The 25757-nt window shown below is 35.5% G+C and overlaps 3 protein-coding genes across 5 annotated transcripts; 2 read left to right on the forward strand and 1 right to left on the reverse strand.

Moving 5' to 3' along the window:
• The first annotated feature begins 200 nt into the window (after positions 1 to 200).
• LOC147389801 (stress response NST1-like protein) lies at positions 201 to 3296 on the forward strand. Its single transcript, XM_086419904.1, has 2 exons — positions 201 to 415; positions 1520 to 3296. The coding sequence occupies exon 2, from the start codon at positions 1822 to 1824 to the stop codon at positions 3091 to 3093; it is 1272 nt and encodes a 423-aa protein (XP_086276030.1). The 5' UTR covers positions 201 to 415; positions 1520 to 1821; the 3' UTR covers positions 3094 to 3296.
• Positions 3297 to 7344: 4048 nt separating this feature from the next.
• Positions 7345 to 14662, forward strand: LOC147389802 (signal peptide peptidase-like 2). Its single transcript, XM_086419824.1, has 15 exons — positions 7345 to 7563; positions 8219 to 8377; positions 8494 to 8605; positions 9891 to 10010; positions 10193 to 10344; positions 10439 to 10621; positions 10801 to 10835; positions 11311 to 11467; positions 12361 to 12414; positions 12993 to 13085; positions 13190 to 13332; positions 13653 to 13723; positions 13905 to 13988; positions 14166 to 14287; positions 14461 to 14662. The coding sequence occupies exons 1-14, from the start codon at positions 7396 to 7398 to the stop codon at positions 14282 to 14284; spliced, it is 1650 nt and encodes a 549-aa protein (XP_086275950.1). The 5' UTR covers positions 7345 to 7395; the 3' UTR covers positions 14285 to 14287; positions 14461 to 14662.
• Positions 14663 to 15075: 413 nt separating this feature from the next.
• LOC147389803 (SKP1-like protein 21) lies at positions 15076 to 24147 on the reverse strand. 3 transcript variants are annotated; one of them, XR_015171007.1, is made up of 11 exons: positions 23990 to 24147; positions 20680 to 21043; positions 19847 to 20071; positions 19483 to 19674; positions 19257 to 19367; positions 19036 to 19114; positions 18591 to 18694; positions 18306 to 18484; positions 17028 to 17164; positions 15946 to 16089; positions 15076 to 15392 (listed from the first exon to the last, which is right to left on the reverse strand). XR_015171007.1 is itself a non-coding variant. In XM_086419825.1 (10 exons), exons 2-10 carry the CDS (start codon positions 20713 to 20715, stop codon positions 16073 to 16075), a joined length of 1080 nt encoding a protein of 359 aa, XP_086275951.1. In that variant the 5' UTR covers positions 20716 to 21043; positions 23990 to 24147; the 3' UTR covers positions 15617 to 16072. The 3 variants fall into 3 exon arrangements, 2 of the variants coding, with proteins under 2 accessions (XP_086275951.1, XP_086275952.1); XM_086419825.1 differs by lacking the exon at positions 15076 to 15392 and having other exon boundaries at positions 15617 to 16089; XM_086419826.1 differs by lacking the exons at positions 15076 to 15392; positions 23990 to 24147 and adding an exon at positions 21150 to 21288 and having other exon boundaries at positions 15617 to 16089.
• Positions 24148 to 25757: the final 1610 nt, after the last annotated feature.

Raw genomic sequence — 25757 nt, forward strand, 5'->3', positions numbered from 1 at the left:
ATGTTTTATTCTTTTCAAACTTAAAATTCATGAATTATTCAAAATAGTTTAATAATTCGGAGAATAATACTCTCATTGAAAAATATGTGAATTTTTCAAGAATTAATCGGGCGATTGCCAACAAGGGTCCAACATCAGTAAAAACTGGGCCCACAATATTGATCCACCACTCACCTAATTTTATTTTTTTCTTTTTGATGAGCGCACTCAGCCAAAACTTAATGAGAAAGATGAAATCTCTGCCACTCCACCACCCACCCATTTACTCCCACTTGAAGAAACAATATCTAATGGGAGCAGAGAGACTCTGAGTTTCTTGTACCAGAGAGAGAGAGAGAGAGCGCGCCTTCAGAGTTCAGATATATGGAGAGAGGGAGAGGAGAGGAATCTTTTCATTCATATATAGAAAAATAAGGTGAGGATTTATATATTTGTTTTTTAAAGTTATCCATCAAAACCCATTTTTCTGTTATTTGTTTTTTGTTACACTTTGAGATGTTTTGTTTTATCTTTCTTTTTATAAGGGGAGATAATATATTATTATTTTTCTTATCTTTATGCTTTTATTGCTTCTCTCTCTCTCTCTCCAATACTCTTCACTTTCGCTAATGAATGTTTGAAGATTCATGTGTGTTGGGTCTGGATAGCTTGTTTGAATGTTTCCTTTGTGTATGGTTCTATGGTTTTGGGATTATTTATTTAAATTTGCACAAGAAAAGGTATTGGATTTCTGGGTGTGGCTTGGATTTGTTGTTTTTTTTTTTTTTTTGGTTTTGTTTATCACTATAACAGTCTGATTGATGATCTTGAGACTTGAGTATTGGTAAAAGGACATGAGCCATTCACTGGTTTTCAAAGCTGGGCTACAAAATTGAAATATTTGTTTAATACATTACCACCACCACCAACAAAGCCTTATTCCAAGGTTTTGGGTTGGCCATTTGAATCATGTTCTTTCATTCCACTATGTCCAAATCCAAGTCTTCTATTATCGTTCAAAGTTGGGCTACAAAATTGAAATATATGATGAGAGATAGAATAAGTTGATGAGTTTTTTATTGGCTTGTTTAATACATCACAACCACCAACAAAGTCTTATTCCAAGATTTTGGGTTAGCCATACGAATCATGTTCTTTCATTCCACTGTGTCCAAAGCCAAGTCTTCTATTATCGTGAATGATGTTGCATATACATGTAGGGTAGTGTCATGGGTCAACTTATTCTTTCTCTTTCTTAGCCTTATTAGAATTTTAATCATTAGAATAGTAACCTTGTTATTTTGGCGAATCCGACCCCTTATAATCAGGCAAAGGCTTATGATGATGATGATGAGTGACTTTGTTCACGAAGGTTGAACTAGGAAAGAGGTTGAAGATGCCAAAGCTCCATTTTTGGCTTTCTCGTCGTTTATTAGTTTTTTTTTTTTTTTCGTACTGGATTTTAAGCTAATAAATTCATTGGATTATTCTTCAATTTTTTTTTTCTGATCAATCTTTTGGTTGTTGTTCAATTTGAAAGATGAAACTAGGAAGAGATCGAATGAAGATGCCAAAGTTATTAGCCTTGTTGTTTCATTCATGGATTTAGTTTGTAGGAAGAAGAGAGCCGTTTGCAATCCTTGGTTCGTTTGTTCTATGGCATTTAGTTCAAGAAATAGTTTGTGCGGTAGGTTTTCAGTCCTCCAACTTTTCTTTTTCAAGCAGCCCGTAGAAGCACGGATGGAAAGTAAGTCCAGTTATCTCTGGTCAGAGTCTCCCGGGGGTTGAGTGCTTCTAATGGTTATATTTCAAATCAATTCAAATAGTTAAATCATCTCTAAAATGGTTCAGAGCCAGAAATATCGGCAACGGTGGGAGTTCAAGAGGAGAGACGACAACCACTTCGATTCATCAAGCAATGGACATGAAGCAAGTTCTAGTGGCATGCCGGTTATCAAGAAGCACAAAATAGTTCCCAATCTTATACTACACAAAATTGATGAAACCGGAGACATTAGTAAGTTTCAAAGAAAGGGTAGGTACACTTATAGGATGGGAGGCGGCCACTTTAGAGTTGAAAAATCTAATAAAAAGAATATTGGATCAAGTGGGATGGAAGATGCCTCTTACAGAGAAGATAATAGAAAGAAGAGTAACAACAATGCCCACGTGCCAACCCCAATGGATAGTATTCGTATCGTCATGGAGTCCATATTAGAGGAGCTCAAAGTTGCCCGAGAGAACATGTTTAAATGGATGAGGGAAGAGATGCACAAAATGATGAGTGATAATTCCACTCCAGTGCCAACGCCGAGATTTGACACAAGTTTAAATGTTCAAAATTGCAATGGTGGACCTTTGTTGGGGTCTATAAAACGTAAAAGGGCCGTTAATTCATGTACTAGTTATGAAGTCCTTGGAAATCAAGCTGTTCACTGTGGAACTATTTCATCTACGACTTCAATGGAAACAGAGAGAGAAATGTTGGGTTCATCTGTTGAAGGGTCATTGCCTTTCTCTATTAGTCCTTCTGATCACTTTGGTTCTTCCATGTATTTAACTCTACCCATGATCTTACCCGAGATATGTGTTGAAAACCAGCGGTTTGATTCCACTTCGTGCGACTATTTTCTGACAAGAGAGGATGATAATCAAATGGATTCAAATATAGGAAAAGCAAACCCAACACTCAGTTCAAGCATTCATACTAGGAGCTTTCAAGGGGATCAGAAAGAAGACGAGGTCGGAAACGTTAATAATATAGGTTCTCAAGGTTTGGGTTATATCGGTCAAAACAAGTTAGCTCTAGCTTCAAGTTTTGGATCCGGGTTTCCCGTCCCATTAAGTCGGAATCTGGATTGCTGTTATAAGATCCAGGCTCAAGCCAGAGTGGAGAATCCATCCCAAGTCCATGAAAACATATTTGGCACGAACGTGAATGGAGGCATGAGATCACTGAGGGAAGGTCATGGTTTATCGGAACTCAATAACGCTTCTAATAACCTTCGCGACCATGTGAGTTCTAAAGCCAAAGATTATTCTTGGACTCAAGGCAATTTGGTCCCTAGTTCTCAAAAGGTGTTGCATATGCACGAACTACTGTATCAGGAATGACTTCTTACTTTGAGATCAGCGAGTGGAGACCGTTTCAGTGTAATGAGTAGGCACATGTTACGTTTGGGAGTTTTGAGAGCATTTCGATCAAAAAGCAAGACAACAAAACAATGTGATTTCTTGGTGTTGGCGACGGTATCTGTGCTTTGGGTATGGACTCTCCTTTTGTGTGAAGGATTGGCTATAAAGTTTGATTTCTATCTTCTCATCTTGCATGCTTTTTCCTCTCAATTTTCTTTCTTTCTATTTCCCTGAAAAGAATAGATTAAGTCCCCTATTATTGTTTTGTCATACATTGGCATATAACCCTGCTTTAGTATTCTCTAAATTTTGTTCTTTATAATTGCAATCGTGATAAAATGACTCCCCCACATGGCATACTCAATCGACTCCCCTTGACTTGACATGTGCAGAACCGTAGATCTGTACTCCACGGGATTCACAACTGCACTTTTTGTGGGGATGTGCGGTTGTGTATCCCGATGAGTACAGATCTATGGTTCTCGCACATGTCACATCAGGGGAGTTGAATTAGTGGAAATCTTGACCATCAATATGGGTATCCGAATTAATGACTCTCTCTTTAATTTCCTTTTAAGATTCTCAATATGAACAAAATTTAGTATTGAAGCTCTCAACAAAGAAGCCAAGATCATGGGTTCTTATCATTGACGATGTGATGTTGGTGCTGTAGTATTCCTTCACTGTCACCTTTCACATTGTTGTAGGTTAGATGTCACGTTCTCACTTCTTACTGATCCTCCACTAAACTAGAATCGATTCTTTGATATATACAAGCAACCTAGAATCTCTCCTATCAATATAACCTACTAAAATTTACATAAAAGAAGATTATTTTCTTTTTCTTCTTTTTATAAGTTTGTGAGTTGGATCCGAACTAGTGATCTTTTTGTTGCGTAAAGGCTCCCTTCGACTGATCAAGATTGATAAACTACGAAGATTAAAACGGAGAAAATAAAGAACACAAGAGATTTACGTGGTTCGGCAAAATTGCCTATGTCCATGGCGATGATGATGATTTTTTATTGATGAAAACTGTGAAAATACAATACAATTTTTAAGGTTTCTGAACTTGAAATATATATGGCATCCTAGGGCAAACCACATATTTTTTAATTACAAAAATACCCCTAAAAGTTGTATAGACACCCTCGGGGGACTGTCGCCCTCACACCACCGGCTACAAGATACCTAAAAAAAAACTCAAGTTAGGGCTTTGTTGGTTCATTTTTGCTCTTATAGGCTCATTCATTGTGTGTGTGTGTTTTTTTTGCTTCATGAGTATGGAGCCCCCCCATTTCTGATTCCCGAGGTCCCACGTATAAGATTGTCTAGGCTAACGCCACATCTTAATCATCTAATCCATGGAACTTATTATTAACATTTTAAGAAATTTAAGGGGATCTTCTTTGAAAATCTATTTTTAACATGGGAAGAGATTTTCAAGTCAGATGATTAACTGTTGGCCTCGTTTCATGATCATTAACTCGACTTTATTTTATAAAAAATAAATCCTTATAGCTATAAAAAAAGGTTTAAGTCATTTTCAGCATTTCTATCTTCTTAAAACATTCAACTTGCACCAAAACATTCCTCATTTATCATTAAAAGTAGCTTTTTTTTTTGTACACACCAAACCATCTCAATCATTTTTTTCCCATTATTATAATATTCTAATTCTCTTGAATTTATTCCTTTTTCTATAATTCTCTCTTTCAGAATCTTACAACTCATTTATCTTTTAGCAAAAATAGTAAATATTTGAAATTGAAAGTCCTATCAAAATACAGTATTTATTTGATTTCAACCCTAATGGAGGTACTATGAAAAGATACAAAGGTAGATGCCCTAAATAAGAATAAAATCCAATGGCGAAATAGGAGGATTCGCGCTTTAAACCCCCACTATTTATCATAAGACCTAAAATTATGAAGTTGACATGCATAATTTTTTTTATTTGACGGAATATTAAAAAGCGATGGTGGAGAAGTTGCAGACGTTGCCTCGACATTTGTCTAACAATGCACTTACCAGGTTCGCAAGATCCATACCCAGGCCCACGATCGAAAGTATTCGATACAATGCCAAAGATTGAATGAATTTTTTTTTATATTTTGGATCCATCGAATGCAACATTACAAACAGAACCAATTGATTACAACATACCAACCAGGCCAAAAACTAGACAAAATAAAGGGACAAACTAAAAATCAAGATGTAGAATGATAAAGTTTATATATTTCAAAAAATATATAGTATTATTTACTCATTTTCTCATTAGATCCAAAATATTAAGACTTATGAATCTGGGACATGATCGATCCAAAATCGGTACAATAGATTTTCAATGATCAATGCTGGAGTGACCTTAGTGGGGGACACGCGGGGACATCTTGAAGTGGTGGTGTGCCTATGACTGTAGATGCCTTTCTTTGAGATAAGAGTAAAATACATCTACACTCATGCACGCTCCACCATGTCAAGGTGTCCCCAGCTGAAGTCACTCTAGCACAACTCATTTTCATTAGATCCTTGTCTAAACTCAAATCCTCTGACTAGGTCGAATATTATTGGAACTAATCGGATTTGGGGTTGGATCCGATCCATTGATAGCTCTCTATTTCTATGTAAAGTCTCTTATCCAAATAAATGCATTTGGCAAATGAGGGCCCTTTATTTTTATTTATTTTTTGATACTTTTATCATATTTTTCTGATTGACCAAATTACCCTTCCATTAAGATTTTTAAGGGTATTTTTGTCTTTTAGTTAAAGCTCAAGTTCACGTCCACATGGTCTTGTCTGATCAAGACAAAACCATATGAAAGATGGGTGGAGACTCATCTCAAATTCTCAGTATCGACAGGTGTCCTTAACGGGCCCTACGTTAGTGCTCTATATGGCCCACCACTCTCGTGGATAAAATCGAACTATTTTTTTCTTCCAGTTTGTTTACTTTAAATAACTTTTAAGCCCAATATCAGAAAGTAGGGCATCATCACCCATTACGTGGGTCCCACCTATTTTACGGTTTAGATGAAGATTGATGACCGATGGGCCACATGTGACGTGGGATGGAGTCGGTTGATGATGGTGGATAATAACATAATACAACAAAATCAAATTATGTCTCCTGTGTTCAACTGTACGGACGTACGGTACCACTATGTTTTTACGGGCTGTAGCCGGTAATGGAGTAAAAAAATAGATCCCACTATTGTTTGTTGGGAGTTCGGTATCCAAAAGAATAAAAAAGAAAATAGTATTTGATTTACCTCCCTCATAAATTAAGTGAATTAGTGCTGTCACCCTGAATTTATACAGTTTAATACTAACTCCTTTGATAATGATTGTGACTTTGTGAGTAAGAACTAACATAACATAAATGACAAAATAAACCCATGTGAATTAGAAAACGACAAATGAGTTTAATGACCCACAATCCAACTAACACTTTTTTTTTCCTCATTTACCCCTATGAGTTTTGGGACTACCTTTGGTAAATATTATTCAAAATTTTTTTTTTTTTAAGAGTCGTGATTTTTTCACGCCCCCTATTGTGGCATGGGTTAGAATCACAGATTTTTTCTCGTGATTCACAATTGTACATCACAATAAATATGTGTAATTGTGTATCTTGAGAAAAGAATCTATAATTCTAGCACATGTCACGTTAGGGGACGTGTGTCAAGGTGGGACGTCAGTAATCATTATTCTTTTTTAATATGTTCATCAAAAAAATGAATCAAATTTATAAGGTTTAGTGAGTCTAGAAGAATTTGCAACCTTTTTTAGATTTCATGCCTTTTTTGTAAATAAAGGAGATGGGAGAAAATGCAAATAGAGAGAATATCAAATCATTGACAAAATTTAGAATAATTATGATTGAAATACATCGTAATTAATAAAGGTATAAATTATAAAAGTATACAATTTATATTTGATTAGATTTTAAGATTCTTAGATTATGATTTAGAAAGTTGATTAAATTACATTAATGATTAAGTAATTTAGAATCTTAACATTTAATGATTGGGTTTTAGTTGTGATGATGGCACAGCTTTGTCCATCAGCAGACCTATTTAAAAAAAAAGTTGGAGGGTAATTTTGTCATTTCACTTAAGTTTTTAATAGTTTTATGTCGAAGGAGGTAAGAGTAAATTTTATTATTTTAATTACATGGAGGTGACTCCAAAAAATAAAAACTATCAGAAGACCCTCTGAAAGTTCATATTTTTATGTTTTTCTTCATCTCTCGTTCTCAGTCTCTCTATCTCTTCTGATGCAGAGGAATTTATTCTCTTTCATGGATTCACAGAGAATTTTGTGGATTTTATTTGTTTCAGTTATCTCTCTGCTGGTCTTGAGTTCTTCTGTGCTTGCAGGGGACATAGTTCATGAAGACGATTTGGCTCCTAAGAAGCCTGGTTGTGAGAATAACTTCGTTCTGGTAAATCTCTTGCTGGTTTTTCTCTTCGAATTTCGAAACCCACTGTTTATTTCTATGTTTTCTGAATTGGGTCTTTTTTACTTTTCTATATCTGCATTTGTTTTGGTATTTTTCTTCCATTTCTAGCTTTCTATATTTTATATGTTATTTGATTCTTTTCAGGAGTTATTTTTTCTTGGATTTTGTTAGATAAGAGATCACCCACTGTTTAATTTATCTAAAAATTGAGCAAATTTGTTTCAAGCTTAGTGGGTTGATCAGAAAATTCTTCTTTTTAGTCATGGAGCTGCACTTGTCCCATTAGTATAGTAAACAGCTAGTGATTAATGTTGATTTTTTGAGAACTATAATTAGAGAGGATAGTTGTTGGGGGTGCTGTAGAGGCTATATATGTTGGAAATTATTGGGGTTTGTTGAAGCTTAGTTTTTGTATTCTGTTTATGAGATGGTTAAATCTGTATTTGGTTTGTTTACGAAACTTGTTTCCAAGGGGCACTTAATTCATGTCTGATGTTCCTGGTTTTTCTATGGTGTATGCACTTTGATTGGATTTTATTCATGTCTCTCAATTGTATTGAATGAATTTTTTTTATATTTGGATTTTTCCACTGTGGTTTCTGTTGGCTATGTTTATTCCACTTGTTGTGTTTCTTAGGTAAAAGTCCAAACTTGGATTGATGGTAAAGAAGGCCGTGAGTTCGTTGGTGTTGGTGCTCGATTTGGCACTACCATGGAGTCGAAGGAAAAACATGCTAACCAAACTAAGCTTGCTATTTGTGACCCTCCCGATTGTTGCAGCACACCCAAGAATAAGGTTTACAAACACAAACATTAACACATGAATGTGCTCTTTTTATTTTATTGAAAGGGTGTTAGAGTCCGTATAGATATCACATTTTCATAATTCGGAATGTTTGATCTTCTTCTTAGCTTACTGGAGAAGTCATCCTAGTGCACCGGGGTAATTGCAAATTCACAACCAAGGCAAATGTTGCAGAAGCTGCTGGTGCTTCAGCCATCCTCATTATAAACTATCGTAAAGGTATTTACATATCCACTTTTTATTGGACACTTTTGTCAATTGTCCAAGTGTGGCATAGAAAGCCCTAATTGACATCTAAAGGGAGAGTAAATGTAGGTTCCTGATATTCATGTGAATAATTCTTGTTTATATTTAACATTATAGGAGTGGAATTGGATCGTAACTTTGTACCCAACAATTCTTACCTCATAGTATCTTGAATTCTTAGACAAGGCAAGAAGCCTCCCATGGATTTTGTTGTACTAAACACATGACTCACTAAAATGATTCCAAGACCATGAGTGGTCATCATCAATGATAACTCAGGTAACTCTGATATTATCTTACATAAAAATGTGGGAAACCTCGTAAATCTATGAATGAGTGAAGGCCTCTTGGAAGGAGTTAGAATTTCAACTTTGATGAAGATTCATCATTTTTTATTCCATGCTCTTAAAGGATATTAGATCAACTCAACTGATTATTAAAAGAAAAAATTACCCCAAACATACAAAAAGTGCCTAGAAGCTCCATATTTAGCAAGATGTGCATTCTTTCCTTAGCACTTGGGGAATAGGGTACACATTATTAATGATCCCGAGAGGTGGTAAGAAAGTTCTAAATCCGCGTACTTAGCTGCAAATATGACTTAAGACAGTTGAATGACAAAATAGGGTTCATGTTGCCTACTCCAATATTTGGAATAAGACATGTGATAGTGATAGCTATTTTAAGCTTCTAGGATTAGTCCCTAGTTTGGTCAATCATAGTAGCTATTCTCTAATAACCTAGGAGCTCCACAAGAGGTCCAAGAAATAACACTAGCTGATTCACCACTAGACATACCAAGAAATGTCTGGGTAAAAGTTTTGGACTTTACGAGCGGTTAACCTTAATCAGTCTATTCCCGAAAAGAAATCAAGAGGTTCTCCTTACAAGAACAAAAGGTCATGTTGCATTTTTTGTAGTGGGCATAGGGGGGGGCTACGTTTGCATGGAACGATTGAGAAAAAACTGGTGAACGGGTGCATAATGCATGGGAATCTGCTGAACTATCTGGGCCAAATCCTGAATCAATCTAAAAAACATTGTTTGATGAACCTATGCTGGAAATAACTTTAGCTTAGTTTTATAAAAAATAAAAGAAACGAAAAGCTTAAAAAGGAAAAAATAAAAAAAAAAAAAAGCACCTTAGCTTAGTACTCTTCATAACTAAATGTATTAATGCAAATGCAGGCCATGTAGAAACTTCAATGTATTTTGATTGGTAAATGCCTAAACATCTCTTCCTTTCTGTGCCCTGCAGAACTCTATAAGATGGTTTGTGAACCCAACGAAACAGATGTCGATATACAAATACCTGCAGTCATGCTTCCACAAGATGCTGGTTCAGTCTTGGAAAAAAAACTAAAAAGCAATTCCTCAGGTACGCTTTCCCTCATTTCTCATGGGGTCAAAGAAAATATGAAATTTCTTCTTTGTGATCCATATTTACCAAGTTTTTAGTTTCATTTCCCTGTAGGATCTGTTGATATTTGCTCTTCCATGGGTTTACTCTTTTTAATGTTTCTTGCATATCACTCCCTAATGGATCCAACTTTCATTCAGTTGCTGTGCAGCTGTACTCTCCACAACGTCCACTGGTGGATATAGCAGAAGTGTTTTTATGGCTCATGGCAGTTGGTACCATCTTATGTGCGTCTTATTGGTCTGCATGGAGTGCTAGAGAAGCAGCTATTGAGCAGGACAAACTATTAAAAGTCACTTTCCTCTCTTTTGCAGACATTGAAAAATTTAACTAGTTGTTTGGTTTGATAGGTTAATTGATTTTTTATTTTTATATTTTTATTGTAGGATGCTTCGGATGATTATCTGAACACTGAAGACACCGGTGCTAGTGGTGTTGTCGACATCAACACAGCATCAGCAGTCCTGTTTGTTGTGATTGCTTCATGCTTCTTGGTTATGCTTTACAAACTTATGTCCTTTTGGTTTGTTGAGATTTTGGTGGTTCTATTTTGTATTGGTGGGATAGAGGTGAGTTCATTCCTTCCATTTTCTGTTTCATATATACATTGTATACTATGTATTTATTCATGGACCCACAACACATGCTATGCAACATGGATGTAGGAATGAAGTTAGGAAATATCGGAATGTGATTAGTTTATTTATTCAAGATTATGAGTGAATCTTGTGGTCTCTTTTGCTTACAGGGCCTGCAAACTTGCTTGGTGGCTTTGTTAGCAAGGTATGCACTGTACATATTTTTCACTATGTTAGGGAAATTATTGTGCCCCAATGCCAAACCAGCATGATTTTGCTTTGTATACTCTGTTCGGGGGTATAAATCATCCCGCCTTGAATGCTTTCTCTTCTTCAAATGTGGCCTATTTTTCCCCTTTGCTTTCTGAATCTTCTCTTTTTGCTCCTCTCAACAACACTTACTCGTTTTTTCGCAATATTTGTTTATTTTTCTTATTAACATATCACAATATCAGGACTACTAGATTTTCTTGAATGTTTGTTGCTTGTTTTTAAAAAAAATTGTTTTCAAGACTTTTTTTATCTTTGTATTTTTCAGTATTTCATATGGCGTGTCCCCATGTTGGTATTAGAGGTCAACGTGCTGGGATGATCTGTTTGCTTATGACCTTCCATAAAGCTATGAGATGTTGCATCAGTTATTTTAAGGTTTTCCATTGGCTGAGAATATGGATTTTCAGGTGGTTTAAACGTGCCGGAGAATCATTTATCAAAGTACCCTTCTTCGGAGCTGTTTCTTACCTCACATTGGTTGTTTCTCCATTCTGCATAACATTTGCAGTTACTTGGGCAGTTAAACGCCGCAAATCCTTTGCCTGGATAGGTCAAGATATCCTTGTAAGAATAAAACTACTTTATTGTTTTTTATTTGTCTTTCCATGGTTATGTTTGAATTAACATAATTGCCAAGTTCCATAGAAATACTTACACCCGGTCTCCTCAACTTTTGTCATTTCCTCATAGCTTCACCCTTTTTGACGAATATCAGTTTTGCTAATTCCTATGGTGTTAATGTCACCATTTTTGGATAGATAATCATCAGATTCTTACAATCAAAATTGAAGTTTGTGTTTTCCCGCTTTTTTTAGAAGCCATATATACTGGTGTCATTTATTGAATTCAAACATGCATCTTGTAATTCTTTCTTCCATGTGAAATCTATACGTGATTGTGAATGGAAAACCGTGCATTCCAAAGATAAGAAAGCATTTCTGATATTACTAGCACCAAATGTGTGCCAACATATTCAGTGGATTATTTTTTATCATTTCCTTTATCAATGCTACTAAAGACACTAGGGAAATTGTTAAACAAAACTTATGGGCTATTGGAAATGGTGTTTCTCCTTGAAATAGTGTCTCCATTGTCGCTTATTTGTGTCTCCCGTGAAGGCAAATTATCAAAACTTGTAATGAAGATATGAAAAAAAAAAAAAAAAAAACTCAACAGAAGCAGTATAATTTAGTATTTCACTAATAAATTCCCTTTTTAGCTTAAAAAGTTCAACAAATACGAGGACTTTCCAGAAAAATTGTAAATATATGGGAACGATCTTTATGCATTGCTAGTGTTTTCTGATCCAATAGTTAGGTCATATATTTGCAGAAATTTAAATATGAAACATAGCTTAGTCTAATTCACCTTCCTTTATTTTCAACAAGAAGGTGATTGGAAATAGATTATGGATGGCGAAATACTACTAACAATTTCTTATTTCCTTTTTTAATCAGGGTATTGCACTGATAATTACAGTTCTTCAGATTGTTCGTGTGCCCAATCTCAAGGTGGTTATGCAATCTCACTTGGCTTTTATTGTTATTAAGAATGTCATTGCATGTCAGAGATGTATGGTTCTTATTTTGTTTTACTTTCAGATTGTCACTGTTGATTTTATTTGTGTGTAATTAAATCCATAATTTATATTGGTACATGTGGGCCTAAAAATTGGATGTATGTTATTGTCACTGTCATTTATGCCCTATTCCAATTATTGATGAGGTTTGTGTGTACAAGAAAATTTTGGCTGTTATAAACCTCTATGTTCTTTAGCATTTTGTGTTTTCTCTCATTTTTGTTGCCTTACAGGTAAAAAGTACCCTCTTTTATTTCAGTGTTTCTGTAAGGCAGTTAAGAGCATATCAAATTGAACATCTTTATTATTTCAGTGTTTCTTTCTTAATTTTTGTTTTTTTTATCAGGCTAGCCATGGTATTTAATGCTAGTGTTTTTTTTAGTGATCACGGCATTTGGTAACATTGGACTTTGGACTTGATGCCATAAAAGAACACTGATAATCTTTGCTATGCAGAAGATGTCTCTTTTTTTTTTCACATGATTTCTAATGCCTCTTAGAGGGAACCAGGTGGGTACAGTGCTTCTCAGTTGCGCCTTTTTGTACGACATCTTTTGGGTGTTCATTTCTAAGAGGTGGTTTCATGAAAGTGTGATGATTGTGGTGAGTGGTTCTTCCAAGTCTTGGTTTCCCTATATGTTAGACGGCCCATGTTAAGGTTCCAATGTGAAAGAGTTACATAGATTGCTTTCGTGGACTCTTTATAGGTAGCTCGTGGTGATAGAAGTGGAGAGGATGGTATTCCAATGCTACTGAAGATCCCACGAATGTTTGATCCTTGGGGTGGTTACAGCATCATTGGATTTGGTGACATCCTTTTACCAGGATTACTAATAGCATTTTCATTGAGGTACAAACTCATGACCATACCCTGCACTATTTTGTTCCTTTTCGTGTTTTGAACGTGTACTGCTGGTAGCCTCTCAGTTTGGTGGAGATGTCAAATTCCCGATTTTTTTTTAATGTTTTTAGTTTTCAAGAAGAAAAATTCCTCATATTTACTTGACTAGCTATCTTCCCAAAACACACATTTGAGAATTACCTGGACTCAACCTTCCACATATCGCTCTATGTAGTCTTTATGTTTTAAACTAGGTAATATATACAATACTTTGGTCAGTTTAACAGCTGTTTTTTTATTTAAATCAATTATGATGATCATCTTTATAGGTATGATTGGCTTTCTAAGAAGAGTCTTCGAGCTGGATATTTCCTATGGGCAATGGTAGCTTATGGTTTAGGTAAGAAAAAGACTTGTAAATTCAGCTTTTCTTCATTCACCAGCACAACTTTTATGATTCCCAAGCAAAATGAAAGAGAATAGAGGTCACATCTAGTGTGTATTAAATAAATATGATTTATATGTTTATTCACCTTTATAGTTATTTATAAATAACCCTTTGAAGTGCATGGAATTTACAGGTCTCCTCATCACATACGTGGCTTTGAACCTGATGGATGGACACGGCCAACCAGCTCTTCTTTACATTGTCCCTTTCACGCTTGGTAGGTGACCTCGTAGTGGCCAAAGCAGAAACAAAAAAAACAAAAACAAAAAATAGATACATCTTGCAAATATCATCACACCCCAATATAAAGAAGAGATTCCCATGAACCTACACGAGCAGCTTAGATAGCCTCTTATGCTTTATGTTTAAGTCTGATTCTTGCTTTTCCATGCAGGCACCTTTTTGACATTGGGGAAGAAGAGAGGTGATCTAAGCAATCTATGGAGCAGGGGAGAACCAGAGAGAGCTTGCCCACATGTCCAACTCCAACCCATTCAACAAGAACCCAAGTGAAATGCATAGACTTATTTGCATAAATAGTAATACTGTTGTAATATTCACAGTAGTGCGTGCGAAGCATGGAGCTGCGGCAAGGACCGCAGCTTCTTAAAGCCTAGTTGACCATTTAGTGTAATATCACCTTTTGTAGTACAAGTTGATAACTATAAACTGTTTCTGATCCATGACAGGATGCAGTGATCACTCAAGAAGCGCATTGGATGAGTCTGGAATGGAACAAAGCATTCCTGATTTGCTATTTTTATAATTTAAATGTAGTTAACAATATTCCTCATAAATTCAAATGTAAAATGTGTTCAACAACCCTTGTTTGGGTATTCAAATCACTGACCCCTTTCGGGGTCATATTGGCCATCGGCACTTTTTTAATTATATCATTCTCGAGCCATATCTTGATAAAGTCATGTCTTTTAAATCTTCAAGGGGAAGGAGGTAAACATGTCAATTTTTTCAAGAGTTGTGATAAAATGACGCCCCCCTCTAACACCCACCCCCTACGCCCCCATCACAGAACCGAAGATCATTTAACTCGGGATACACAGGAAAAATATTTATTGTTATGTGTATCCCAAGCAAATGATATATGATTTTGTGATGGGGGCATGTGTCAAAGGGCGTCGATAGAAAATCATTACACTTTTGTCAAAGCAGGCTACTTGATGCAAGAATTTCTCAATATATATTTTTTTTCTAAGCAAGCAAGGGATTAATAGTCAATGGAGGTGAAGATGGGTTCCACGGGATTTGCATCTAGGTCATGGATCAACTATCCTCAAGCTTTTACCACTCAGCCAAATGGCACCTTCACAAGAATATCTCAATATTGTCTGATACTCATTTTAGTAAGTTACATGCTTCATGGGCACTTAGTTTGAATATGAATATCACATTAGAAAAGTAATTCGGAAAGATCAGCGGCTTGGGCTGTGATGTCGGGAAATGGACCATTAGATCATTCAGATGAGAAAAAAATCATATATAACCTCATATGTATGTTTCATGCATCCCCCCGTATTTGTGCAAATTACGAAGACAAATTCAGTCGAAGGTGATTAGCTCAACATTGCACAATTAATATCAGCATCCATGCCCAAAGCCATTACTGCGCATTTCCACAAACTCGAATATAAATCTATATTCTACAAGGAGGAATAACCATTACAGCTTTCAGTAAGCTAGAAAATAAATCATGTCCTACAAAGAGAAATCGCAGTTGTTTAAACAGAAAGAAAACTATTTGTCATCAATAAGATGGTGAGAGACAATGACGAGCCAACTAACCAAGCATTCAAGTAAATATGCAGTAAATAGAAGGCTTTCTTGAAGTGAGTATTCAAAAATTATTTTATAAACTGAGACTATTCTGGTACTTCATCCTATGTCAACCCTTACAACAAACAATCTGTAATAAAAAGGTTGATGAAAAACAATGAAAAACCGATTGAACTTTGAAAAAGCACTTGCTAGCCAATAAAGTGATAAAATGTTCTCCAATGACACAATAACCTCATTTATGGTCAATAAGACTGAAGGGTAAATTTGGCTCAAATTGGAGCACATAAATTCTTCCATTTCTCAATTGTTCGAAAAAACAAAGATCCCTTTGGAATCAAAATTTCATTCCAGCAAAGGAATTACAAAACAAAGAAGCTTACATCACAGGTACACCAGCAGTGCCATATATTCTTTCCCAGTGCCGTCCACAGCTACCTTCATAAGCATCTTGTCATCTCTGGTCCAGCCACTGGATCCATTCCAAGCAATGGTATCTCCATTGTAGGTTCATCTTTGGTCTAGACCTGCTCATGTCAACCAATTACTTCTTAAAATACATACATCAATAATTAGGCATCACAACCATTTTATGTATTAATTGATAACTATGTAAGAAAGGACACACCACTCTGAGGATTTTTGCACCATGTCTTCTAACACTATGACCTGTTATTCTATTATTAAAGCTAAAAATAAAGACATTTTCTTGTACTTTCATACATCTCTTTCCTTATTTTTATATAGGAAAAGTTCCAAGTTAAATATAGCTAAATTATCATTTTATATAATACATGTGGCATATGAGCTTTTCTCAAAGGTGCTGTGTGAGACACCTCATACCCATGACGGACACCAGACACCACAAACTCATGGACCCATGCGAGTGTAGGGCCCAACCATTGGTGAACAAAAATCAACCTTAGCCACTCTATTTGAGCATTTATTTTCATCGATGGATACAATAGTTTTCAACCGTGTATTTGTGAAGCCAAATTTTGTAATAGGCCCAAGATTAGGTGTTCACTCCCTTTCTCCCACCCTTTACTATAAGATAGATCTCAGTTCAAAGCTATACTCAAGTACTAATAACTACCAAATTTATGTTAAGTATTCAAAGTCTTCTCCAAGACTGACAGCAGAATGATCCAGCAATCACAAGGGAGGGATCATTGCATCTGAACTCCCCACTCCTCACTTCCAAGTACGATCATGGTGAAGCTCACTAAGGAATCCACCCATGATGTTGAAGCAAGAAAAATTACCAACATATGCGTGAAACCGTGAACACAAAGCACACATGCAAGAGATTATTATTGTACAGAACCAAAGAGAATGCAACAATTTATTTGAGCACAAGACAATTTAAACTCTTCACAAGTAACCAACAGAAAAGTTCAAATTATACGAAAATTTCCCACCAAAAAAAGAAACTGTATTGTAAAGAAAGAAAAAATAAACATACTTGTGTATCTCCTCAAGGAACCATTGCCATTCATAGATAATACCGGAACAACCCTTCCTTCCTGACCCAAGGACAGAATCTCCTGCAATCTTTCAGGCCAATCTGAATTCAACCTCCTAGCGAAATCTTCCACCTCTCTGCAACAAAAAATGTCACACAAACTACATTTGAAACAAAGAAGACGAAAAAAAATACAATAAAAGGGAAAAAGAGGGGGGGTTGGTACTTTCTGTAGTAAGATCAAGCAATCTTCTCAAGTAAATCAGGAAATCAAACAAAACAAATGGGGTAAAAAGTGAAATAGAGAGGCAAAAGCATGGCTTGTTTACCCAGTACAGAGGATGGTATTCAAAAAACCTGTGTAACAAGGACAAGACATTTTTCAGTTAAAATATATTTAATATATTATAATACATTTGTATGGTTGCGTCCACATTTTGGGCGTCTCAAGGTGTTATGTCAGTCACCCCTTACGTGTAGGACACCAACACAAATGTCCATGTCCTTGTTACATAGGGTAAATCATACACTAGATGGCATGTCCATATTTTATCATTGCTACACGTTGGATCCTAAGGCTTCGGTTGTTTCACAAAGAATTCACATATCTAAATGCGAATTTTCCTTAGTGGAAAAAAAAACCACTAAGCCCTGTATTGTCTCAGGCCATACAATTCAAATTCAAGTCTTTGTTGTGCTTAATGAGATGGTCTTTCTGATTTCTCAAAATTGTTTCCTGGCAGCTGACACCAAATGAGCAATTAGAATTAAACCCCATGATCCATAAAAAGGTTCTCTAGATTGTCATTATGGTTTGGAGCATCATAAACCCAAATACATGAAAACTTGTTAGACAAAAGCTGAGGCTACCACAGTTATATCATATATGCACCATTTACAAGAAGCTTTTTTTTTTTGGGCTCCAAAAGGCAATAAGATAAAGGAATTAATTAATATGGTTGGATCATTTGCAAGGAGGACCTTTCACACCACTAATAAGCTCATCTGGTGGACTAAAAGGGGTGTCATGAAATGTGGATACAGGATTCATGCAGTGAACCCCAAAAACTTAATTGATGATTATGATAAGTATATACTAGAAAATAGCAACCAATAGAAATATCATACACAAGATTTCAACTTGTGACCAGGGAAAGAAAAAGGAACTTGCGAAAACCACTAATATATTTTAAGTGACCAAATTTAGGTAAGATAAGTACAATATAAAAGATGGAGTATCAAATTCCAACTATGACACAAATGCCAAATCGAACTCACCTATCGAGTTCTTCCTTCATTGCAGGGTCAAGCTCATCATCAACATCATCATCAAAATCAACCTTAGGTGAAAAGCTACCATCTGCAACATCTTGTAATTTTGAAGTCCGGCTGGGACTGGGCACAAAAGTGCTACCATTTTCACCAATTTGGCATTTGGAAGAAAGAGCATCTAGCTCCTAAACCATACACGCACACACACAAGTCAATCTAGGAATCAACAATTTCTTAATATATTAATATTAACTAATTATCCAGATAAAATTCAAATATTGTATTACTAACCTTCATATAGTTTTTATTTACATTGTTTGAACAAAGGTCCTTTGATTGATCTTTTTTCCTCCGGTTCTTCTTTTTATGTTTAGGAGCTCTAGCCTCCTTTAAATCTGTGAAAACAGAACTTACCTCAAGCAAGGACCATGAAAAAGAGTAAGGAAGCTTCTTTGGACACAATCATTATAATGGTTAAGAAAACCTTATATTGTAGGGCTTGATGTTTTGGTTTATTGTAGGGCTTGATGTTTCTGTTTACATATGGGGAGAAGTTATGCACTCTTAAATCCATTTATGTGTCTTTGTTGGTTCTATAGTGAATAGATAAACAAAATAAAATCAGGCAACAAAATCTCTTTCGTAATTGCCACACAAAATTGCAAAAATCTGAAAAAAGCAAAAATATACAAGAGATATGCATACTAGGTAGGACGAAGACATCGCTTGAGAATACCTCCATCTCCCCCATTAATAAATGACAAAAGGTCATCCACAGATCGCTCATCCATACGCTCCTCTTCAAGCTCAGAATTCTGAAACACATGTAAGACCCATTCTCTATTAACTAAATTTAATAACCAGTTACACATAGTATTTGCAGGTTCAACGAATCCTACTATCAAGCAATTTGTGTTCAACATTGATATATATACTGAATGAAGATATGGAATCCACCTCGAGTTTCTCTTTCTCTTTTAGTTCTTTCCTCTTTCTAGCATAAAGTCGATTCAATAGCCGGATCCGTGGATCATCAGTTGTATTCCTCAAAGGCTCTAATTTCTCCTCCTGGAATAAATTAAATCTGTATGAGAAAAATGACATGGAAAAAAATAATAAAAACAAAAACAAAAAAGAGAAGTGCAGTATAAATATATATAGAAGTCATCAGAGCACCAAACACCTCAGTGAGATCATCGGGCAAGTGAAAAGTCTCACGTATCTCCTCAGGACTTTTCCCTTCAATCATTCGAGCGAGTGCACGGCTGGTGAGATCAACCAAAGGCTTCAACTGGAGACTGTCAGCTGCAGATGTCAATTCGCATAGCCTTTTTGTATCTATTCGAACGAACTTCTCATCAAAAGATTTCCTCTCCTAGCCACCAGAACAGTCAAAGTTTCAAATAAACCTCCCCTATCAAATGAAAGTATATAACTGATTTTACCATTTCTCAGATTCATTGAAACCTGGCTTTTTAACGTAAGCTAGAAAAAAAATCAGAGAAATGCAAGCTATATTCACAAAATTAGTCAAAAACATGTCAAACCTTGTTAGAGCGACCTAACACTTGATGAAACCGGCAGTAATCAATAATTAAGCTTAAGATGGATGGATTGACTCGTTGCGGAAGCGAAACAGCATAATTTTTAGAAGATCCCATTCCAGTTTGAAGTACTTCTCGACATATCATTGGACAAAACATGGCAACCTCTTCTTCTACTTGCTGGATTGAGCCATCAGCAGTTTGGAGCCAGACATAAGATTTCATAACCTTAGGAGGAATATTGAAGAAAATAATAAGCCTTTGCAATGGCAAGAAAAAAAGCATGGTCAAACATAAATATATGATTAAAAGGCCCATCTATGATACCGACATCCTCAAATCCCACATTGTTTCCAAATATAAGAACAATAAGCATTTGCAATGGCAAGTAAAGGGCATTGTAAAAAAACAAATATAAGGGCAAAAAAACCTTAATTTGAGGCCCACCTATTAAACCCTGCAATCCCTAAACCCCCTGACATTCACATGTCAACCCATCATGGAATAATATATGAGTCTGGTATTTGTGTTAGTATGCTCAGAGATATACAAGTATTTTGCACATGCAAAAAAATGAGATAGTATAAAGTATTATAAATAATGCAGCAGCATCATTCTGGGAAAAAAATTAAAACTCAAGCAGTCATGTCCATGCACCAGAGGTTTGCGTCTCAACAAAGTCCAACCCCAACACCTAGACCCATACCCATGCCCATGAACTTCGTAGGTAGTTGACTCACACACATGCATGCACACACATATATAATTAACAAGTTTAACCTGTATCCTCCAATTAAAATTACAAAATAATGAATCGTAAAACATGTATAGCATACCTCTGGTTTGCTTATTGACATATCACCTTCGGACATCTGATGATAACCTCCAACCAGTAATAGTATAATACTGCAACTCCAGATTCAAAAAGCACCAAAGTAAAAGTAAGCTTGTCCCCTTTTGTCAAAGGTGATGACTGTTAAGTGGATGAATGCCCTTTACCAGTGCTACCCAGAAAACATACATTCCCAAATCTTATGAACATGATTATCAGCAATCTTCTCTGGAAAGCTTCTTGTGATCTCATCGATCTACTCATACATAATGCAGAAAGAACAAGACTGTGATGCAACAAGATATCATCTGAGAGTCATGCTGTAGTCAGCACATAAGGTCTGAGAATTGTCACTGTAGATTGCCTACCTACAAAGTGAACAAGTACATAAGTAAAAGATATAGAATCAATTTTGGGTCCAAAATGCAACACTTCTAAAATAAGAACATGCTTAAGAAACAGAAAGATCAGTACCCTGATTACAAAAAATCTAAAGGATGCTCCAAAGCGCCCAAATTTGAGCATGAAAAAACTGCCGGTTACAAAGGTTAATTTTCATGGTGCTGGTTGGCATATTGCAATGCAACTTGGAGGTCTCAGGTTCAAGTCCGTCTTACCCACCCAAAAAAAAAAATAGAGGGCAAACACCACAAATAAACGAAACAACAACCAACCACCAAAGAAGTGTTTGTTTAGGATTAGGTTTCATGGTGTAGGTTTATATGGAAGGAGAATTAAATTCAATCCAAACTGTTACGTACCTAATATTTAGATAACATAAAAATAATAAAAAAGAGAGAAAAATGATAGATTTGATCTCATTCGAGGGAGATAAGACCTTCGGAACCAAATTCTAGATGGTTAGTCTCCAAATCCAAATAGGACTTTCATAATATTTTATCTGCAAGTTTTCTTATACAAATCTGAAGAGTTAAATAATAAAAATCCTAACAACCCATTACAACTTAATCTCCTATTAATTAGGGATTAGTTCTCCAAACTATCAAGCTACCCACATTGCACATACAGGATACCCATCTCCCACTTCTCCCACTAAAACTAAAACACTAAGAAAAGATCCTATGTTTCCTACCTATTTTAATTAAACTACATCACTTCATAGGTACGTCTACAATCACTAGGTGATGTGGCTACCTTGGGTTGAGTGGTGTTCCAACACCACTTTTCAAGAATTATTGGCATGAATCCATTTTAGGCAATATATGATAGCCCACCACCTTTGGCTTTCAGCTATTCTAAGAGGGGTACAATGGTAGGACAGTTGAGTTGCAAGATCAAGATAAGATCTTGTGTCATTACCACCCTGGGTTGCCCCCCCACCACCCATGCGCACACACAATTTATAACTGCTACGCCAATTTATGGTGCTTGGACTTATCCATATGGAGTAATCCTACTTCCAAAGGGGTGGGGACCTCCTACCCCCCCCCCCCCCCCCCAAAAAAAAAAAAAAAAAGTGTCGGCAACAACCCAAGCTTGCCTGAAAAATCAAATCGACAAGCATCGCACAGAATGGGAATAGTCGTTCTTTCACTTACAACCCGACCAACAAACCATCCTAGTGCATAACTATGATTTTATTGAGAATTCTTGGATGAAGATTACGTGAACCCTATTAGGGTATTTATAGAGATTACATCACCCAAGATATTAGAAACTAGCCTAATATAGATATACTAATTATCTATAATTCCTAATTTAGAATATCTTAATAGATATCACTAAATATTTTATTCTCAATCACTACATCTATCTTCCTTTTATTATGAGATACATTGACAATGATACAATGTATCTCACACATCATAATATGATGCATCTCTTACATCCTCCCGCAATTGCATGGTCTTTTAAAGAAACAGTATGCAATTGATTCTTTGAATGAATGCTCTCAATCTCATCAATTAGATCGCCCAAAATCGAATTGTACTTCTTGGCGATCACCACCTGTCTGTAAAGTCCATCACTGTCGCATCTCGTTCTTTTCTTGAGTCTATTGGAGTCGGTGGCTTACAAGACCAGATCTGTCATGATCCCTCCCAAGAGCTTATAAAGAAGGATTATGCGATTTAAATAACATAACTCTCGTTGGAGGATTTTAGATAAGAAAAAAAGAAATAAGATCGTAAGAAATGAATTTTTCGATATAGGAGATTCATAGAGATATAGAAGGATGTGTGATTTCTATTAAAGAAAACTAGAATAGTAGTAAAGGGGAAAAAAAATATTTAGGTTTGGCGATGACGTCACGATGGCGGAGACGCCATGGCGGAAGAACGACTTACCAAGATCGATGTACTCAGCGGAGCTTGAGCTCTAGTACCATGTAGAAATATGATTTTATTGAGAATTCTTACATGAACCTTATTAGGGTATTTATAGAGATTACATCAACCAAGATATTAGAAACTAGCCTAATATAGATATACTAATTATCTATAATTCCTAATTTAAAATATCTTAATAGATATTACTAAATATTTTATTCTCAATCACCACCTCAACCTTCCTTTTATTATGAGATACATTGACAATGATACAATGTATCTCATGCATCATAATATGATGCATCTCTAACACCTAGTTGTCCGTGCTATCATGAAGCTCACATCAAAACTTGACGGGCCTTATTCAGTGGTAGAACACATTGTCATGGTTGCTTACAAACTTAGTTTACTGCTTCATCTTGCATGCACCCAATTTTCCATGTTTCTTGCCTCAAAAAAGAAACTAAGTACTTTAGTTTAGTCTCAAACTGATCTCCCGCACCCAAACCCAAAAAAAGGATATCTTCGGCCCAAGCCAGAGATAGTCCTGGACCTTAATATATGATTAAGCGTGTTATAATGGTGCGATCGCTAAGTTGCTTGTGAAATGACGACATGCCGAGAGTTGTAGTTAGTTACTGTAAACCTTCTTTGATTGGTGGGCTGACAAGTTGGTTACTATGTTATCTTTCTCTTTGGAAGCTAAGAAAAATAATTCAAAAAAAAAAAAAAAAAACATTTTCGATTAATGCGCCTCTCAACAAGGATCCGCCTGTATCACAAGTACACCATGAAATGCATTATCTATATAAAATAAAAAACATTTAGCCCATCTCAATCAAATTCAAAACCCAGAACAGAAAAGATAACCAATTCATCTTAGATCAAAACCCATGTTTCAGAAACAAAAAAATATTATCTGGAATTTGCATTTCTGTCTATGAAACTATATGAACAACTACAAGATAAGACAGCAACAAAAACAAAGAACAAAAAAAAATGAAAGAAGAGGTGACCGTTGCATACCATATAGAGAGAGAGAGAGAAAATATTTAAATTTGCTGAGATTTGGCGGTTGTCACAGGTGAACGGATAACGGGAGAGGGAAAGTAGATGGGTTCTAGGGTTTCGATTTGGGGCTATGCGGTTGTTGCTTGAATTCTACTTCAGTACAGCTACCTGTATAAGAAGTACAATATGCATTCATCTATAAATGCCACGTGGTAAAATTATTATGGCCCACAAACTAAGACTGCAAGCCTATACCTTGAACGGGCCAAACCCGAACCCGATGGTTCCTATCCACTTTCACGTCTTGATTGATGTGAGGTTCGAGCATGAGATCACTTCAACATTATTCTTTAAAGATATAATGTTAAAATGACCTCAAGATTGTATCGCACATACTCACATGAAAGTGTGTAAGAATTATAAATGCTTTGTGACTTGTATCTCGATGAAAAATATTTATGATTCATGCACATTTTCACGTCAACATGTGTGATATGATGAGATAGAATCTTGAGGTCATTCTGCCATGACTCATTTTTTTAATATCTTTGTTTCTTTCTCATTCATAATTCACATTTAAACTTGAGTTAATCATCGTCATCTTTTTACGAAAAATTATTGTAAATTTTATATTTTTTAACATACTACTTATCTTTATATAATCACTGTTATTGCTAAATTATCTGGTATTAATGATGAATGAGCCAATTTGACTAGGGTTGGGTTTGAGTTGAGCATTTTATGCTCGAGTTCAGGTTAGGTACATGCAAGGGTTAGTGTTTGTCAAGTGTGGGTTGAGCACATGTTGATCCCAAAACATCCCAACTCGCTTGAGTTATAACCCTATTACAAACTAATTGTAAAGATGATATAGAATGGTCCATACGTAATTGGACCCACTAATCTAAATCAGGCTTGATGATTGGGAATGGCTTGGGTTTGGATTTTCTGTTGTGTTTGAGTAACATTGAAATATACATCGATTCTCACATTGCTGATGTGAAGGTGCACATATAACCATAGATGCTTTTCATCGGCATCTCGATGAAAAGCATCTATGATTTCAAACATAGATGTGCGAGTCGAAGTAAATTTTAATGTTACTCCAACATTTTCCTTTCACAAATAATAATTATAGTCGATATATGTTCAAGCAATTCATATCAGGTATCGAGTTTACACAACTAATAAGAGGGATTTATAGCAAGAATGATGATAATACGACGGACTTGACGTACGTTGACGTGGAAGTACATAATTTATTAAAAAAATAAAAAAGAGAAAAAGAGAATTTCTCTCTCCTACCCATAGTGAAAAAAAAAAAACTTTCAGATATGATCACCTTGTGACATTCAAAATTATGATTCGATGAAATGGGGTTATAGAGGATAACATTATATGAAGTTTTAAAAAATAAAAAATAGTTATTTTTCACCATTGAATTTTATTTTTTGATGTGGGTACTTGATAACCATCCATTTTATAAACCATGGATCAATAAAACAATTGTTTTTTTTTTTTTTTTTAATATGAATATTTTCATGAAATCTAGATGTCTGTGTTGTTGGATTGTCAATGTGATAATCAATTTGGGCCCAACAATCTTTTTTAAAATTTGAAATCTAAAAAAATAAATATGTGGGCAGAAAACGAGCAAATGAGAGAAACATTTTTTTTAAAAATAAATTATGTGCTTCCACGTTAGCATGTGTCAAGTCCATATTATCAGCACTCTTATAACAACTCAACTCTTTTGCTATAATAACTTTAAAAATAAAAATAT

The sequence above is a fragment of the Akebia trifoliata genome, chromosome 12, assembly GCF_017979445.1.
Source record: "Akebia trifoliata isolate Shusen 1 chromosome 12, ASM1797944v1, whole genome shotgun sequence".
NCBI lineage: Eukaryota > Viridiplantae > Streptophyta > Magnoliopsida > Ranunculales > Lardizabalaceae > Akebia > Akebia trifoliata.

Coding starts and splice junctions, on each gene's coding strand:
- LOC147389801 (XM_086419904.1), top strand. CDS start 1,822: ATGGTTCAGAGCCAGAAATATCGGCAACGGTGGGAGTTCAAGAGGAGA.
- LOC147389802 (XM_086419824.1), top strand. CDS start 7,396: ATGCAGAGGAATTTATTCTCTTTCATGGATTCACAGAGAATTTTGTGG. Junction 10,011..10,192: donor ACTAAAAAGCAATTCCTCAG/GTACGCTTTCCC, acceptor ACTTTCATTCAG/TTGCTGTGCAGCTGTACTCT. Junction 13,989..14,165: donor CATTGTCCCTTTCACGCTTG/GTAGGTGACCTC, acceptor TTTTCCATGCAG/GCACCTTTTTGACATTGGGG.
- LOC147389803 (XM_086419825.1), bottom strand. CDS start 20,715: ATGTCCGAAGGTGATATGTCAATAAGCAAACCAGAG. Junction 19,115..19,256: donor AAGAGAAAGAGAAACTCGAG/GTGGATTCCATA, acceptor CATGTGTTTCAG/AATTCTGAGCTTGAAGAGGA. Junction 18,485..18,590: donor TAAATAAAAACTATATGAAG/GTTAGTAATACA, acceptor TGTATGGTTTAG/GAGCTAGATGCTCTTTCTTC.